The sequence below is a fragment of the Nicotiana tabacum genome, chromosome 5 (genome assembly GCF_000715075.1).
Source record: "Nicotiana tabacum cultivar K326 chromosome 5, ASM71507v2, whole genome shotgun sequence".
Taxonomy (NCBI): domain Eukaryota; kingdom Viridiplantae; phylum Streptophyta; class Magnoliopsida; order Solanales; family Solanaceae; genus Nicotiana; species Nicotiana tabacum.
Genome location: NC_134084.1, coordinates 112,736,078 through 112,756,145, shown reverse-complemented (window position 1 = coordinate 112,756,145; position 20,068 = coordinate 112,736,078). Strand labels below are relative to the sequence as shown.

At 33.0% G+C, this 20,068-nt stretch overlaps 1 protein-coding gene and 1 long non-coding RNA gene across 2 annotated transcripts; one reads left to right on the top strand and one right to left on the bottom strand.

The window, feature by feature from the left end:
• The first annotated feature begins 1,968 nt into the window (after positions 1-1,968).
• On the top strand, positions 1,969-5,984 carry LOC107804589 (uncharacterized). Its single transcript, XR_012709717.1, has 8 exons — positions 1,969-2,599; positions 3,804-3,901; positions 3,996-4,122; positions 4,190-4,467; positions 4,665-4,753; positions 4,835-4,948; positions 5,059-5,815; positions 5,897-5,984. It is a non-coding gene; the product is annotated as an uncharacterized LOC107804589 (long non-coding RNA).
• Positions 5,985-12,149: 6,165 nt separating this feature from the next.
• On the bottom strand, positions 12,150-15,053 carry LOC107830792 (transcription factor MYB56-like). Its single transcript, XM_016658445.2, has 3 exons — positions 14,509-15,053; positions 13,231-13,692; positions 12,150-12,579 (listed from the first exon to the last, which is right to left on the bottom strand). The coding sequence occupies exons 1-3, from the start codon at positions 14,789-14,791 to the stop codon at positions 12,308-12,310; spliced, it is 1,017 nt and encodes a 338-aa protein (XP_016513931.1). The 5' UTR covers positions 14,792-15,053; the 3' UTR covers positions 12,150-12,307.
• Between the last annotated feature and the right edge of the window lie 5,015 nt (positions 15,054-20,068).

Sequence of the window (20,068 nt, the reverse complement as noted above, 5' to 3'; positions counted from 1 at the left end):
AGGATCCGCCTAGATAATGGGATAAAGTTTTAAGTTGTCAGGACCCGCCTTGATAATGGGATTCAATTTCAAGTTGTCAGGACCCTCCTGGATAATGGGATTTAATTTCAAAGTTGTCAGGACCCTCCTGGATAATGGGATTTAGTTTTTAAATTATAAGAAATTTTTTTTGGTTAACAGGATCCGATTAACACCTACAAATATTCCCGGTACCAAACTAGGGCAGAAAAGTTTCTTTGGTTTTGTCATAATAACAGGCACCCACCTGGAGAACAAGGAAATACATTTCAAGTTTAAGATGCAGGAGCCCACCGGGAGAACAAGGGAATTTATTCGAGTTTTAAGTAAGTTTCAGGCGCCCTCCTGGAGAACGAGGGAAGTTATTTCAAAGTTTAAGTTGCAGGCGCCCACCTGGAGAACAAGGGAATTTACTTCAAATTTTAAGTCAATATCAGGTGCCCGCTTGGAGAACAAGGGAATTCATTCGCGTTTTAAGTCAGTTGCAGGCGCTCACCTGGAGAACAAGAGAATTTATTTCAAATTTCAAGTCAGCATCACACGCCCACCTGGAGAACAAGGAAATTAATTCGAGTTTCAAGTGAGTTGCAGGTGCTCACCTGGAGAACAGGGGAATTTATTTCAAATTTTAAGTCAGCATCAGGCGCCCATCTGGAGAACAAGCGAATTCATTTCAAGTTTAAGTTACAAGCGCCCACCTGGAGAAAAAAGGAATTCATTTCAAATTTTAAGTCAGCATCAGGCGCCCATCTAGAGAACAAGGGAATTTATTTCAAGTTTTCAGTTAGTAGCAGGCACCCACCTGGAGAATGGGGGAAGTCATTTCATAATTCAATTCAAGTTAGTAGTAGCAGAAGCTCGCAGCGAGAATGCGAGTCGTTAGTCCGAGATGACCAACAGAAGTATTCTTGATCCAGAATAAAAAGAAAAAAAAAAAGAAAAAGAGAAGAAAAAAGGAAAGTGAATCCAAAATACAGAAGCAGAGAAAGATCTGAACTACTCAAGACATGGTTAAAGTCACGAGCACTACATGTCCGGTCTTGATCCAAAAAAGCTGAAGGAGAACGAACTAGCACCTGCAGCTAGCAAGTGTCAAGGTTCAAATCTAAAGTCTGCATGAAGAACCATTCAAGACTCAAGATCAAGCTTCACAAGAATTATAGATAGGAATGTTGTAACTCATAGTTGACAGGCTTAGTTAATCTTTTTCATTTTTTGATTTTGATGTAATAACAGGACCGCGGACCGGAACCTCGACGGAACGGCACCTCAATCGGCTCTCCACCTCGGTATATTCCATCACTGTTCCTACTTCTGAACTACACATGGCCTAAGTCCTTTATAGCCAAGGATATGTAGGCAGCTCAAATACTAGGGCTCGATCACATTCTCCTTTCTTTTAGCTTTTGGTCTCTCTAAATAAGGGTCGGGTCAAAAAATCTGTCTCGTCATTCTTTGTCTGAAAATACTTCGTGTTTCTAGTCAAAGAGGGGCAACTGTATACATGTCATTTTTGACCCTCCCCGAGATTTCACACATGTTAGTTTAAATATTTAGTTTAGGTCTAATATCTCTATTTTAACTAGTTTAGACCCTTTTACTTTATTTTATCACAAAAATGAAAACTACAAAATATTTTCTCTTATTCAGCTAATTGATATTTTATTTAGTTACTTTTAATTTATCTATCTTTCATAAAATTAAAAAATATAAAAAAAATAATTTCACTTTTAGTATTTAGTTTTATTCTAGTAATTTATTTTAATTAGGAATGATTTCACAATTTTATAGTTATTATTTTAGGAATTAATATTTTAGTTTAGTAGAGTTAAAGGGCCACTTTTAAAGGTAAATTTGGCAAAAATTTGGCCCAATTTAGATCTAGCCCATAATAACTCAAGCCCAATACCCAATACTCACCAACCTAACCTTAATAAAACTAGACAAAAACCTAGAATCCCTAGAGAGAGGATCAGCCGTTTTTCATTCATTTTGAAGCAAAGCTTCTTCTTCTTCATTAGACCAAAAACCTTCCTTGAACACACCCTAACCTAGAGACCAAAAATGAAATTTTTTTACAGAACCCTAACAAGCAGAAGCAAGCTAGTCGTTGTTGATCTTCAGCATCCTTGACAACCTAAGACCTAGGAGCTAAAGAAAAGAACGCAACAGCAGTAAGGGATAACAGTCGTTGCTTCATCTTCTTCTTCAATCTTGAGATACCTTCTACTACACACCCTAAACTAAGAGAGCCCCAAAAAACCATTGGAGCTGCTGGTACTTCTTCACTCTTGAACACACATAGTAGAAGCCGATCTCCCCACCTCCATTCTGCCGAGAAAACACCCCCAAACAGTCATTAAGACTAGTCACAAAAATTGCCATGGTCGAGGTCAGTTGTGGTGGTATTCTATTTCGATCGAGTCGAGTTCATCACCATCGTTCGAGCTCCGATTTTGGTTCGAGATCCCCGTACATTTAGCTCATATTTTCTGGCCAGTTTGTTTGGGTCATAGATTCAAATATCTGACCATCAATGGAGTTTCTTCATGCTTAAAGCAAAGAAAGTTGCTATTAAAAGGTCATACTCTAACTTTACTTATCTTCCGATTTCCAGATCTTGTGTCGTGAGTTTTTGAATTGTTTTGTTTGAGTTTGCTTGTTTCTGTTTTATGACTTACGTGATACTAGTATATTGAGCCTTCCATTCGTGATATTTGTTTGTTTAACTGTGAATCAAATTTGAAGTTTCAAGTGGTTGTCTGCTTCCATTATTTGTCATATTATCTTGTTTCATTTTAAATGTGGTTTATGTGGATTCATATTGTTGTAATTTGCCTGTTTGGATGAGTTGAATTAGCAGACGTTATAAATCCGTTTGGTTGACTCCTATCCATTGGAGTTAAAGCTGGAAAGAAGTCTCTGCTTTGATAATATAGGCTTCCATTTTTCCTTGTTGAATGATGTCCTCTGCTCTTATTGATAAGCGTTGTTAATTTTGTGGACTTTGGTCGATTTCACACTTAGTTGAATGAATAACTAGATTGCTCTCTTGGTGACGGATTTAGTTGGAATTATCTTAAGTGCATTAGGTTGTCGGTAGTAGGTTTGTATATGGAAATCTGATTCCTTTGAAGTTGGTGGATGTAGCTGCATCAACTAAAGTGCACTAACAAGATATGTCTCAAATCGAGATACGTCTCATCATAGTTTGCTTTAGGAGCGCTATAATAAAATTATCATAACTACGGGTACGGTTCCCGTGACGTATTTGTGATACATAATTTCCAAATCTGAGGGTACATTTATGTGACCCGGCCACAACTTCTAATAATGTTAATAAAAATAAACATGTTGTAGATCGTGGGTACGATTTTCGTGACGCGATTCGCAATGTGTACCAAACAAACAAGTGTTCGACAATCGTAACTTGTTCCAGAATAATTTTATAAATAATTAAAAGCGTCCAAAGGTCAAAAACACACAATAGGTATAAAATATGTAATTAATCAGATAATTAGGCCAATAATAATAGTTGAGTGGCTGTGCTAAAATTACGGAACCCGAGAATGCCTAACACTTTCTCCCGGGTTAATAGAATTTCTTACCCGAATTTCTATGTTTCGCGGACTGTAAAATAGAGTCAAACTTCCTCGATTCGGGATTTTAAACCGGTGACTTGAGACATCATAAAATATCCCAAGTGGCGACTCTGAACTTAAATAAATAATCCCGTATCGATTATTGTCACTTTAATTGGAAAAACTCCCCTATAACCCTTGTAGAAAAAGGAGGTGTGACAAGTGGTACCGTGAGACAGTGTACTGGAGGGACTATACAATATGATCATCTTCATCGGCTGATTCGTTCCCCATGGCGACGTGTGAGTTTTTATTTAATTTCCTTTTAAAAACTTTCAGTAAAATTTTGCATACAATAAAATTTTGATGACATTTTATATGTTAAATTAAATGCAGGTTTTTGTTATCCTTTCAGGCTGCGCATATGGTGATGAAATCTATGAAGCCATTTTTTGATGAGCCTTGGAATTCTTGGAGACAGATACCGTACCAGATCAGAATGAATATGAGGCAACAACTTAAGGTAAGAATAAATTAATTTTATTAATACATATCCTCATTCGTCTAATATTATTTATTCAATTTTATAGGTTAAGTGAGTATGGCAGCCAACACTTGAAAATCTGGTGCATGATAACTTCGAGAAGAAAGCATAGAAACTGATAACAAATCACATCATGTTGCTAGGAAAGATGGCAAAAAGCCTAATTCGATACGTGAAGATGTCTGGAATCAGCTCATGGAGAAGTGGACCACCCCCGAGTGGAAGAAGAAGAGTGAACAAGCAAAGTTAAACAGAGCTTCTACTAAGGGTGGAGCTTTGCATACTGGAGGTTCTATTAGTTTTGCAGCCCATCGTTTGAGAATGGTAATTTCATTATAAAATATTCTTAGTTTTACAAGTATGCAAATTGAACACACACACACACACACACACACACACACACACACACACACACACACACACACACATATATATATATATATATATATATATATATATATATATATATATATATATAATCGAAATCGCCAAGGGGCTCAGGGCCGAGGCCAAAACGTTAGCCTACCCAGAAGAAGAAGAAGAAGAAGAAGAAGAAGAAGAAGAAGAAGAAGAAGAAGGATGGATCGAATCGCGTGCTTTAGAGACATTTGTATAATCCAAACACCAACACTATATATTTTTTCTTTCTTGGTTTATTTTATTTATATAACGTGTATTATTTTTATTTCAGGACAAGTATCATATTGATTTTGATGCATGGTGACAAACTCAACCTAAAGGAACTCAGCCGGCCCCGGAATATATGACTGCAATTTGGACAAAAGCGGTTGGTGGCGTGAATAAGGTATAAATATTATGTAATTATCTATTTTGGTATTAACTTGAAAGTTGCTTGTTTATTTTCTTACTTTTTTTACTTTCTTTTCTTTATTTCTCGTGAAATAATAAATAAAGGTCGAGTCTACGGGATAGAAGTACAACCATCCTCCAGTCGTCCACCAGTAGTATTATTCAATGAGGCATCAGTTTCCCAAGAAGACATTAAAGCTATGCGTCAAAAAGTGGATCAAATGTCACAAGAATTTCAAGCAACTCAGGCTTGATCCAAAAATTGTTAAAAAAGAAAAGCAAGAAGGAGCTGCAATGGAGTCCGAGTCAGAGGAGGAGACTGAATCTGAATAGGCTATATGAATATTTTATAGTTGAAGTCAGAGACATATTTAATTTATGTTGTTTGATATATAGTTGGTTATTTCATTAGTTGGTTGCTTTGTTATAGATATTACTGTTCGCTTTGTAGTAAATATTGGATTTTGGATTGTTATATTTGGTTTTTGATTAATTATTAGGTGTTTGGTTGGCTGTTTTATTTGGCAGATGAGGTAATTAGAAATACAGCAGGAATCTGCTTAAAAGTATGCCAAGATTTGCGACTAAATTCAATACAAATTTTATCAGGAATTACCCAGATTTGCGACTGATTTAGTCGCAAATTGAAAATTTCTAACAATATTTAATTAATAGTTATGACTAAATTAATCATAAATGGAGAATGTTCGATATTTTAAATTTATTAATAATCAATACTTACGACTGTTTCAATCGGAAAAATTAATTAAGAATTAATTTTATTTTTAATTTTTCAACCCAGAAGAAGAAGAAGGGCAACACATGAGAAGGATGGATCGAACCGCGTGCTTTAGAGACATTTGTATAATCCAAATACCAACACTATATTATTTTTCTTTCTTGGTTTATTTTATTTATATAACGTGTATTATTTTTATTTCAGGACAAGTATCATATTGATTTTGATGCATGGCGACAAACTCAGCCTAAAGGAACTCAGCCGGCCCCGGAGGATATGACTGCAATTTGGACACAAGCGGTTGGTGGCGTGAATAAAGTTATAAATATTATGTAATTATTTATTTTGGTATTAACTTGAAAGTTGCTTGTTTATTTTCTTACTTTTTTACTTTTTTTTCTTTATTTCTCGTGAAATATAAATAAAGGTCGATTCTACGGGATAGAAGTACAGCCATCCTCCAGTCGTCCACCAGTAGTATTATTCAATGGGGCATCAGTTTCCCAAGAAGACATTAAAGCTATGCGTCAAAAAGTGGATCAAATGTCACAAGAATTTCAAGCAACTCAGGCTTGATCCAAAAATTGTTAAAAAAGAAAAGCAAGAAAGGAGCTGCAATGGAGTCCGAGTCAGAGGAGGAGACTGAATCTGAATAGGCTATATGAATATTTTATAGTTGAAGTTAGAGACATATTTAATTTATGTTGTTTGATATATAGTTGGTTATTTCATTAGTTGGTTGCTTTGTTATAGATATTACTGTTCGCTTTGTAGTAAATATTGGATTTTGGATTGTTATATTTGGTTTTTGATTAATTATTAGGTGTTTGGTTGGCTGTTTTATTTGGCAGATGAGGTAATTAGAAATACAGCAGGAATCTGCTTAAAAGTATGCCAAGATTTGCGACTAAATTCAATACAAATTTTATCAGGAATTACCCAGATTTGCGACTGATTTAGTCGCAAATTGAAAATTTCTAACAATATTTAATTAATAGTTATGACTGAATTAATCACAAATGGAGAATTTTCGATATTTTAAATTTATTAATAATCAATACTTACGACTGTTTCAATCGGAAAAATTAATTAAGAATTAATTTTATTTTTAATTTTTCAACCCAGAAGAAGAAGAAGGGCAACACATGAGAAGGATGGATCGAACCGCGTGCTTTAGAGACATTTGTATAATCCAAATACCAACACTATATTATTTTTCTTTCTTGGTTTATTTTATTTATATAACGTGTATTATTTTTATTTCAGGACAAGTATCATATTGATTTTGATGCATGGCGACAAACTCAGCCTAAAGGAACTCAGCCGGCCCCGGAGGATATGACTGCAATTTGGACACAAGTGGTTGGTGGCGTGAATAAAGTTATAAATATTATGTAATTATCTATTTTGGTATTAACTTGAAAGTTGCTTGTTTATTTTCTTACTTTTTTACTTTCTTTTCTTTATTTCTCGTGAAATAATAAATAAAGGTCGAGTCTACGAGATAAAAGTACATCCATCCTCCAGTCGTCCACCCGTAGTATTATTCAATGGGGCATCAGTTTCCCAAGAAGACATTAAAGCTATGCGTCAAAAAGTGGATCAAATGTCACAAGAATTTCAAGCAACTCAGGCTTGATCCAAAAATTGTTAAAAAAGAAAAGCAAGAAAGGAGCTGCAATGGAGTCCGAGTCAGAGGAGGAGACTGAATCTGAATAGGCTATATGAATATTTTATAGTTGAAGTTAGAGACATATTTAATTTATGTTGTTTGATATATAGTTGGTTATTTCATTAGTTGGTTGCTTTGTTATAGATATTACTGTTCGCTTTGTAGTAAATATTGGATTTTGGATTGTTATATTTGGTTTTTGATTAATTATTAAGTGTTTGGTTGGCTGTTTTATTTGGCAGATGAGGTAATTAGAAATACAGCAGGAATCTGCTTAAAAGTATGCCAAGATTTGCGACTAAATTCAATACAAAATTTATCAGGAATTACCCAGATTTGCGACTGATTTAGTCGCAAATTGAAAATTTCTAACAATATTTAATTAATAGTTATGACTGAATCAATCACAAATGGAGAATTTTCGATATTTTAAATTTATTAATAATCAATATTTACGACTGTTTCAATCGGAAAAATTAATTAAGAATTAATTTTATTTTTAATTTTTCAACCCAGAAGAAGAAGAAGGCAACACATGAGAAGGATGGATCGAACCGCGTGCTTTAGAGACATTTGTATAATCCAAACACCAACACTATATTATTTTTCTTTCTTGGTTTATTTTATTTATATAACGTGTATTATTTTTATTTCAGGACAAGTATCATATTGATTTTGATGCATGGCGACAAACTCAGCCTAAAGGAACTCAGCCGGCCCCGGAGGATATGACTGCAATTTGGACACAAGCGGTTGGTGGCGTGAATAAAGTTATAAATATTATGTAATTATTTATTTTGGTATTAACTTGAAAGTTGCTTGTTTATTTTCTTACTTTTTTACTTTCTTTTCTTTATTTCTCGTGAAATAATAAATAAAGGTCGAGTCTATGGGATAGAAGTACAACCATCCTCCAGTCGTCCACCAGTAGTATTATTCAATGGGGCATCAGTTTCCCAAGAAGACATTAAAGCTATGCGTCAAAAAGTGGATCAAATGTCACAAGAATTTCAAGCAACTCAGGCTTGATCCAAAAATTGTTAAAAAAGAAAAGCAAGAAAGGAGTTGCAATGGAGTCCGAGTCAGAGGAGGAGACTGAATCTGAATAGGCTATATGAATATTTTATAGTTGAAGTTAGAGACATATTTAATTTATGTTGTTTGATATATAGTTGGTTATTTCATTAGTTGGTTGCTTTGTTATAGATATTACTGTTCGCTTTGTAGTAAATATTGGATTTTGGATTGTTATATTTGGTTTTTGATTAATTATTAGGTGTTTGGTTGGCTGTTTTATTTGGCAGATGAGGTAATTAGAAATACAGCAGGAATCTTCTTAAAAGTATGCCAAGATTTGCGACTAAATCCAATACAAATTTTATCAGGAATTACCCAGATTTGCGACTGATTTAGTCGCAAATTGAAAATTTCTAACAATATTTAATTAATAGTTATGACTGAATCAATCACAAATGGAGAATTTTTGATATTTTTAATTTATTAATAATCAATATTTACGACTGTTTCAATCGGAATAATTAGTTAAGAATTAATTTTATTTTTAACTTTTCAACGGAATCAATCGAAACTTTTTATTTATATTTATTTTTTTAACTCTGGTCAGCGATTGAATCAGTCGCTAAATTTGCGACTAATTCGGTCGCAAATTGCTTAATTTCAAATGTCCCCGCATTTTTCAATTTGCGACTGAATCCGGCGCAATTTGTCGACTGATTCTGTCGCAAATATATTGCGACCACGTATTTTCCGACTGACGCTTTTCAGTCGCAAATCAGATGAAAAACACGATTTTCGATCGATTGCGATTGTTTGACAGTCACAAATTTGCTATTTTTTAGTAGTGTATCAAACTTTCAAATCTTAATTGTTGGCTTGTATTTCCTTCGGGATCCATTCTGCACCGGTCATACGGAAGCATCCGATGTCAGCTATGTGTGGGTTCGTTTTCCACCTGCTTGTGGTTCCATGTGTCACCTCACTATTCGACCAACTATCGTCAACCAATTTTATCTCATACAACATGACTTTAACTTTGTTGGTAACTCAGGTATACATTTCATGTATTTATTCATTAAGCATGTCTGCTCGTTTCAAATTAAAACGCATAATGATACTATTATTTTTGTTCTCATCTGGTGTCTGGACCAGGTACCCTATTGGGGCTTAACTAGATTTGAATTCGAGCCCCAAAATTCCACATGGATGTATAAAACGCTCCCCAACAAAAATGACTCAGCCTGAACCCGAAATATTTTGATTAAAGATGAAGGATTACTTAACGTTCCTTAACAAATACATAATGATACTATATGGACCAGAAAGACAACACAGAGCTTAAAAAGCAGATTATGAAACTTATTTTAAAAAAATACAAAGATGTCGCGCAAGGTTTACATACCAGTGACCTGAAACAATGTTTTACTCGCGTTTGATGTTGCTCTAGAAATTTCGCTTCAAGAGGATTCAACAATTATGCATATACAGAGAATATATTTTACTCAGTTGAACGGTATATAGTCTAGGATCTCTGTGTGAATCCCATTTTATCAAAAATAGCATCACATATGTCTATCGTTTCACGTGCATGGTTACTTTTTGTCCCAATATTGCTAGTAAACTGACTGGTCGTTCCTCGTTATTATCTTTTACCGTACAAAGTATACTCAATTAAACGGCTCAAATTAAATGGAGGTGATGTAAATCAAATTGATTATATTCGTATAATTAGTTTTAATCGATTTGAGATTGAGACATAATTATTGTTGTACCGGCCGGGAATTTCAAAACATCTATATCTAAAACTTAGAGGAAGAAACTGATAGACAAGTTTGAAGGTGAATTAATTACCAATATTTTTATTTTTCAATATAATGTGAGTGTCTGTTCTTTCAGAGTAATGATTGTTCAATTTTATAAATGTGTAGAGAATATTAACCTTTCTTCAGATATTAGGGCAAGGATGATAAGAACAAGTTAAAATATGGGAAAGTGAAATAAAACTTCCTCCCTTTGTTTAGAAAATCAATAGGCAAGTGATCTGCTAAGTATTTGCTTGCTTCGAAAACTTATCAGCTCAGCACTCTCTCAGATTTTTCCGTTAGATTTTCTTTTCGATTAATTTTAATTAACTACATTTCAAGGATAAATAACGAGGAAATTTTCCTCTTATACATAGAAAGAGAAATTTTAAAGTATAACGGTTCTAAGTAAAAAAAAAACATGTAATAACTTTTAACAACTTATACAACTGTTCGTAACTTAGATCAATAAAAGTATAATTTATATTTTTAGGGACCATATATCCCTTATGAATTTTCCAATAGGGTACGTGTTTTTCATTTTCGCTGTAAGTGATTAGGTTCACTTAATCCAATCAGAATAGGAAAATTAAAAGGAGTAATAATTTCATGCAAAATTAAAGCAAGTCTGAAAGCGTACAGATATGCCATCATCAAGCACACGTGTTAAAAGTAAGAAAACATGCAAAAAATTGTCCTCCTAAAATCACATCACTGCAGTCAACAAAAGTATACCAAACCCCAATGAAAAAGTCATAAAAGATAGGCAGACTCATTGATTAGATCAGTTAAAAAACCTTTTCTTTGTTTTGTCTGTTAGGCAAAAACTACATTAACGCTCCTCCGTCTCAATTTATGTGAACTTATTTCCTTTTTAATCCATGCAAAAAAGAATGACCTCTTTCCTTATTTGGAAATAATTTACCTTTACATAAAAATTTATAGTCACACATAATATATGTGCCTCATTTTAGACCACAAGATCAAAAGTCTTCTCTCTTTCCTTAAACTCCGTGTCCAGTCAAATGAGTTCACATAAATTGAAACGGAGTGAGTAGTACTTCATCTAGTAAACATCGTTCAAACAAAATAAACTTCCTTTTGAATTATTTTGATACCTATATTAATTAGTTCCTTATCATATACTCCCTCCGTTTCAATTTATATGAACCCATTTGACTGGGCACGGAATTTAAGGAAAGAGAGAAGACTTTTGAACTTGTGGTGTAAAATGAAGCACATATATCTTGTGTGGCTATAAATCATTGCATAAAGGTAAATTGTTTCCAAATAGAAAAAGAGGTCATTCTTTTTTGCACGGACTAAAAAGGAAATAGGTTTACATAAATTGAAACACAGACAATATATTTCTTGCTCATATTATCGATTTCATGTCCGAAAATGAAAGAAAAGTGTTACGATTGGCTGATAATAAGCATAAAACTTAGTAATTCATAATGACTTCCCACAATTTCTAATTTATTGCGACTAATGCATAATAATTATTGTTATATAACTTGTGCATATTTTAACTATTTTATCGAGCAAATATATGTTATGTTGCTTCGCACCAGTAATCAAGTACTAGTAACTAAGAAAAGAGAAATCCTTTGAATTATTTTGGAACCCATATATATAATTACTTATCATAACTAAGACAACTAGACCTCTTAACCTGCTTCCTTAACTACTACTATAACTTTTTTTCTTTTATAAGTGTGTGCCTAAATTAATTTGCGCACACTTCAATTGTTTCATCAGTATTCGTTATTTTCCTATAGGTACAAATAAATAAGTAATTCTGCCTACTAAAAATCTAAGAATTGATCCGAGCATTTTTTTTTTTCCTTTTTACTGTCTTTTTTTCCTTTCATAGTAAGGACTGTACAAACCACCAAGAACTAAAAATGCTGTTTTCCTGCAAAAAAAACTACTATTTCTTTTTGCAGTATTTCACAGTACTCTAACAGAAAAGATGCATGAAGCAGTCACCAAGTTTCTTTAGTAATGTTACAAAACTATTTATATTCCGTTGGCAAAAACAAAACTAAACTCTTTAGCTTCTTCTGTTACTTTCCATGTACTAGTAATAAACTAAATTTCCCCCAAAATCCCACTGCTTTTTCAAGTGGCTCCAACTCCAAGAAAATCAATGAAGTGCATAGTTTTGCTCTTCATCTGTTTTTCTTGGTTACCATTTTCATAAATGTTAACATTAGTCATGTTGTTGGCTACCGACTCAGATGCAGAAATTTCTGAGTTTGTATCTGACTGATTACCACATCCACATTGATTACCTTCCTCTACAGTACTGTTTGCAATTGGCTCCTCCTTTCCATACAAGAAGTTTGGGTGAACCCCACTTTCCATTTTCAACTCTTCATGTCTTGAGATACCTACAAATTACAACACCCCAAAACAAGGAAAAAACTTATCAATTTCACTTTAAAATGAGTTTAAGTTCTACGCACAACTCGTGTTTAAAAAATATTTATACTATAACGTTACTTAAAGAGTAATTACAAATGCCACGTTAGGATAATACATATACCCCCCCCCCCCACCCACCCACAACCATAGTCCGATTTTTTCAGATGCACATTTAAACTTTGCATAGATCCTATGACCCCTGGACATTTTTCGAAATGGAATAAATACGTCCTTGAAATGACACAACCAGATATATGTTACTGTTAGTATATAACTTGTAAAGAATTCTACATTATTAGAGTAATATATTTTAGCCAATCGTAGCAAGTCAATTACTGCTTACTTTCTAGGATATACTAGAAGGCGGTTATCTAGTGATATTTATTGGATGATTTGATTGTGTAAAATTGTCGTATTAGTATATAAAGGATAGTCCGGTGCACAAAGTATCCTGCGTTCACACAGGATCCAGGGAAGGGCGGTACTCCGAGGGGGTGAGATATAGGCAGCCTACCCTGATGTCAGTGGCTGATTTCATGGCTCGAACTCGTCATCTATATAAGATAATAAGTACAAGTCAAGACAAAAATATAAACAGGAGGGAGAAATGAGTATACCTTTGTTTGATTCAAGGATTTCTTGGTGGTGATGCTGCATAGGAGTAAATCTTGGCATGAGAAAAGGAGGAATAATAAATTTAGAAGATGGAGTAAGTGAAAGATCAGTGCAAGTTGAAGCTGATTGATGATCATCAATGTTGTTGTAGTTGCTAGAAATGGTTGAATCACTATTCAAATTAGAAGCAGAGACAATATGAGGGGAATTAATTTGTTGCAAATGTGAAGGCTTTCTTCTTCTGTAGACACTGTTTTGTTCTCTGTGTTTTCTAGCCATTATGACATGCCAATGGTTCTTAACTGCATTATCTGTCCTTCCTGGGAATAGCCTTGCAATCATTGACCATTTGTTTCCATACATTTTGTGAGCTATTAACAGCCTTTCCTCTTCTTCCTCTGAGAATGCTCTTCTGTTTATCCTTGGATCTAGTTGATTAAACCATCTCAATCTGCAGCTTTTTCCTACAAGGAAACTTCAAAGTTAGAATAAACTGACGGATTCAGAATATAGACGTTGTGAGTTTTGAGTTGGGATTTAGAGGCAGATTCAGAATTAGGCGTATGTAGCATATAATCAATGCGTTCAACTGAATCTAGTGTTTCCACACGAAATGTAGATACATCAATAATAAATCCAGTGTAATCCCACAAGTGAGGTCTGGGGAGAATAGCGTATACACAGACCCCACCCCTACTTTTAAGGAGACAGAGATATTGTTTCCAAAGGATCAAATTTAATATTTGATCCATATATATATATAGATCAAATATTAAATTTTACACTCATATTTTTAAAAGCATAATAGGTTCATTGACAAGAACCGAACCCATCAAAGTAAAATTCTGAATCGGTTGATAACTTTATGTTTTAGTGAGTTCTTTTGGACCGACAAACTCAATGTTGAATCCTCTACTGCCAAATATTTATTTTTTGAATGTTAAAACTACTTTGTTGCAACTAAATACCTTTCATTTTTTTTATTTCTATTTATACCATATATATGGACACTTCACTTAACTTGAGAAACAAATCAAAAACTAAAACTAAAACTAAAGATATTAAAGAGCGTCCGGTGCATTAAGCTTACATTATTTGCAAGTTTCGAGAAAGGATGGGCCACACAAGTTTGTTGTATGCCGCCTTATTCTACATTTTTGCAAGAGTTTATTTTCATGATTCAAACCCGTGAGCTTTTGGTCGGCAGCAACTTTAAGGCTCCCTTCTAAACTAAAAATATAAAAACTAAAATTTTTTTTTAGAAAAGAGAGAGAAATTACCTGATCTTCCTTCAAGCTTTTCAGCAATGAGATTCCAGTTCTGAGGACCAAATTGAGCAACAAGTTCTCTAAGTTTTGCATCTTCATGTGGTCTCCAATGACCTCTTGCACATAGCTTTGTATTTTTCCTCATCCCCACTAAATCTACTTCCTCTTTTTCATCCTTCAACTTATATGTTCCTCTCTCTTCTTCCATTTGATTAAAAATCCAATGACTTTCTTTAACAGAAGGAAGTAAAAAGTTCATTTCCTCAACTGCACAAGAAGCAGCAGTACTATTCATGTGTTAAACACTCTTTTTTTTTATTTTTCAAATTAAGCAGAAAAAATGGGGCAACCAAAGGTTCAAGATGGGGGTTTTTCTGCTTTAGAAAAGGAAAAAAGGGTAAGGTTTTTTTTTTTTGGTTTTCCTCCTATAGTATAACTACAGAGACTGAAAATGCTAGAAACCTAGAAAATCTCAAGATTTGATCAGAAAATCAGAGCACAAAAATGAGTAATCTCATTGTTTCAGTAAGAGAGAAAAGGAAAAAGAGAAGAGAGAGGTTTAAATGTGAGATGATAGTCATATAAGGGAACAAAAAGAAAGAAGCGTAACGTTTAAAAGGGTAAGTGACGAGAGGAGCAGAGAAGTTTTACTGTGTCTCTCGCGCCTTTTTGTCTTATAAATTTGTGAATCTCAATTTCATATTTTTAGGTCCATAAAATTATGACATAAAAAAAATATCTCATCCAAAATAAAATTTTCCATTAGAGCATGAAACAGAATCGTCTTTTCACTGCTTCACTCTCTGTGCAACTGAGTATATAGCACAAAGAACAAAACTAAACAAGAAATATATATAAAAAGATGATGGGAACTTACACGATTCTCTCATTTTTCTACGAAACAAAATTGTCTTTTTATTTTTTTCTCAATTTTTGCGTTTAACCTGAAAGGGAGCTTTGGTGTAACTGATAAAATTATCTTTATGTGATCAGGAGATCACGGGTTCGAGCTGTGAAAATAGTCTCTTACAAAAATATAAGATAAAACTGCATATAATAAACATTTGTAGTCCGACCATTCTCCGGACCCCGCACATAACGAAAGCTTAGTGCACCAAACTGCCCTTTTTTTAATCTCTTTAACCTACTCTATAGTCGTTAACACTATATGAATCAAAGACTATATACAGTTTTCTATCATAATTCCTTTCAGTGTTTTTTGAAAAAAAAATCATTTGCACAAGTCAAATTATGTATCTTGTAACCGAAAGTTTGTTTTATTTTGTTCTAATATAAAACAATACATAGCTGTTTTACTGTTTTAAATATATCCAATATAAAACAATAGGTCCCGATTAATTGAGACTAACTTATGTCAAGCAAATGGTTAAACAAAAAAATCGAGACACACACTATTTAAATAAAAAAACCAAACGTTCATCGAAGAGTTAATACAACAGTAATAGAAAATTTACATGAAGGTAACTTTTCTTTAAATTATGTTAATTTATTACTTTCGGTTGAAACAATAATTATTCCTCCAAGTAAAGTAGGGAATAAAATAAGTAAGATGATTAACAAGTCTAGAAATAAGTGTACTGTGGTCGTGTGTACGTGGAAATCAAGAACCGCTCGTGTGGGTTGGCGAGAGTTCCATTAACACACTGTTGTACTTGGATTTTGTGCCTTTTTTCTGTAACTGCTCTCTCTCTTTTTCCCTCGCGAATTTTGATAAAAACAGAATTTCCTTGTCTTTTTCTCTACTCTCTCGGTCTCTCCCCTCTTCTAGTTGCGCATAGGCAAAATTTATTTGTATTCAATAGTTATTTGTATTTTTATTAAATTAAAGTTAATTGTTGTATATTTTTTTATTATATTACTTAATAATTGTATATTAATAGATTTGTGTAAACACTATATGCAAATAAGTATTTATGAATATGAGTATACAACCACAATAATATATCGCATAATCTTGCAAGTAGGATCTAGGAAGGATAGTGTATATGTAAACCTAATCCGTAACTTGTGCAGTACAGTAAAATCAGCAAGATAATAGGATTACCGAAGGAAAAGCAATGATAGGTAGAAGTAACAATCTAAAAATAAGGAAGTACTATAAAAAAATAGTAATCCGGTGCACAAAGCATCTTGCATTCATGCAGGGTTCGGGGAAGGATCGTAGCCAAAGGGTGTGATGTAGGCTGCATATTCTGATGCAAGAATCAATGTCTTATTCTACGGCTTTAACACGTGATCTATAAATTACATGGAGACAACTTTACCATTACTCCATGGCTCCCATTCAAGAATAAGGAAGTACTATAATAATGCTACAGTCAGACCTCTCTATAATAACATTCTCATATAACAATCATTCACTATAAAAGTTAAGTTTTTCTTGAACCGTTATTTCATGTTATATTTTACCTCTCTATAACAGCTTTTTACCTATAAAAGCAACATCCATCTTTATAGTAGTACCCTCTTTGTAAAATTACCTCTATATAATATCCATGTAGAATCTCTAGTAAGATCACCAATAATAATCTTAATGATTTTTACCTCAACCTACTATGACTTGGTCCGAGATAGAAGATTCAACTATTAACCTCTTAAATTACCGTCTAGGAAAAACTATTAGATATCCTTTTGCTGAAAGTTTGAACATAAATCTTCGCTAATTCAAATATTATATAGCTAGTAAGAAACTGGAATCTATGAAACAAGCTACAATTATGGAGTTTTCCATCAATCTTGAAATAATTTAATCTTTTAGTAGCTTTAAAATTTATAGTTTAGAGTTTAAATCTTTATACATTTAATTACGAATTTATTAATAATGTATTAGTTTTCTTTAATATTTAATTAGTAAAATTTACATATATTTCGGGTATTTAAATAATTTTCTTATCTTATATATGTAACATTAAAAAAAATAATTTTGGGATAATTTTGTGTATAACAGTCAAAATATATTTAAATGACAAATATTATTATAGGTGTATAACAACCATTCAATATAAAAATAAAAATATATCAGAACAAACGATGTTATTATAGAGAGGTTTGACTGTAATATTACTGGTGTGGAAGAAAAATACGCTTGATTATCAACTAACATTCTATCCTAATATTCGACATCCACACCCTCCTATCAAGGGTCATGATGTTCTCGTTAAATTGAAGATGAATCATGTCTTGCCTAATCACCTATCTCCAATACTTATTCGGCCTACTTCAACTTCTCTTTAGACCCACCATAGTCAATCTCTCACACCTCCTTGCAGGGGCATCTATGCATCCTCTTTTCACATATTTGAACCATCCGAGCCTCGCTTCGCACGTCTTGTCCACTGCAGAGGCCACTCCTACCATGCTCTCAATATCTTTATCCCTAACCATGTATATCTCTCCTAGCTAGTATGCCTATTCATCCATCTTAGCATCCTTATTTCTACTACTCACATTTCTAAATATAAGAATTTTTGATTGGCCAACACTTCACCCCATATAGCATAGTAGTCTAACAATCACTTAGTAAAACTTGCCTTTAAGAGTGATTATAGATTTTATACTTATATTCTTTGAGTATAAAATCACAAATTGTGCACGCCCCCAAATTTAAAGTCCTATTATTTTCTTTGGTCCACTAAGGCCTCATTTGTTTGCATTTAATGGAGGTCTAAATCTTAATCATTCAGATCTCAAACGTTAAGTGCGTTTGTTTTTTTAAGGTCCGAATCTTAATTATTTAGATCTTAATCATTAAGTGTGTTTGTTTTTTTGTACTTCATAACCACTTAATGGGTCTGAATAGGTCTGTATGATTAAGATCCATAACAGAGACTTAATTTCATTAAGACACTATCGTCCATATTCATTATTAATTATCGTCACCACCTACCATTATCAACTACCACCACCGCCACCACCATACTCAACCACCACTATCCTCAATCATAGCCGCCACCATAATCGACTACCACCACCCACCATCCCCACCACTCCCACCATCATCATTCTCAACCACAAACAACATTCATCCACTTCAACTACCACAACTAACCACTTCATCACCATCATAAACCATAATCGCCACTGCCTATGATAACTAGGGATTCTAGTCTATTTTATGCTCCTTTTTGCTTGAGTTTTAGATTAAAAGTGTATACATGTATTCCCAAAAGCTAACTTATTGTGCTTGTTTGCAGTCACCACTAGCTACTACCTTGATCCACAACCATCAACCAAACCTATCACCAACTACCGCCTCTAGTCGGTATTAACAAGCACCACTGTTACCCATCACCACCAGCAACTATCATATTTTTTTAATTTTTTTTTATATATTTTATTGATAGAATATTAGATTAATTAGTATTTCATTTGAATTTTATGTTTATTAATTTTCAAATAAAGATAAATTTTATACATTCAGATGTTAAAAATCAAATAGCCTTAATTATTTAATATTCAGATCATAATACACATCTTAATATTCAGATGTATATACAAATTCAAATATCTTAATCTTAATACATATCTTGATATTCAGATGTGTATTCAGATTTAAACGTCTTAATCTTAAAACAAAAAAAAAAACAAATGAGGCTTAAGGCTTGGAAACTCGATCTCTATGGTATTCCAACCTCACGTGCCTTTCTATGTGCTCGAAAGGAAGAGAAAGAAAACCATAAACATAGGTTCTTAACAGAAAAATTAAATAAAAACTTAAAATGGATAATCATAAATATCATTTTGAATTTTATTGTGTTAAACGTATCATATAATTTATATAAGGCGGTGTCATTAAAAACAAAAGGGACGTGAATTAAGAATGTACTAAATATAGAAGATATAACATTCATTTTTAAACAGATTCAAAAAAAAGTAACACACTTAAATTGAGATAGGGAGCTAATTAATAGGATCATCTGAGTTGATATGTATGAGGTAAAAAAATTCCCAAAGGTCAGTGCCTCGTGATATTATATATACGATTCTCTGGCCAATTGATTTTGCGATTCATTAAAATTTTCTTTTAGTTTTATGTCAAATCTCATAATAGATCTTTATTTTTATACCTAAAAGATATAAAATAAAATATAAGAGATCTTTGCAAAATTATTTTCTTCTATTTAAATTATAAAAAAGTTATGTTAAATAACTTTCTTGGTAAATTAAGTACATTATACAAAGAAAAATATAAACTTATTACCTTTAGGGTTGTTTGGTGCACATACAAATTATACTATAATTATAATGTAGTATTGTTTATATGATGAGTACTGTAGACAATAAATTTGCGTCGAGAAAATAAAATTAAGATCGAAAAATATTGTAACAATTGTAGTATTTTATTTCAAATATTCGAGTGTTACAATCTCTATGAATCCTGTGATTCTTCTTTTCAATAGTAAATAAATTCAAGGGCCCTTGAGCTTGATCTTGAATCTATGTTTATTACCACGAACGATGATCTTATTCTTGAGCTTGATTACTTGAACTTGACCATGATTTGTTCTTCGTTCTTGAACTTGAACTTGATTGCTTGAAGCTTGAAACTTGT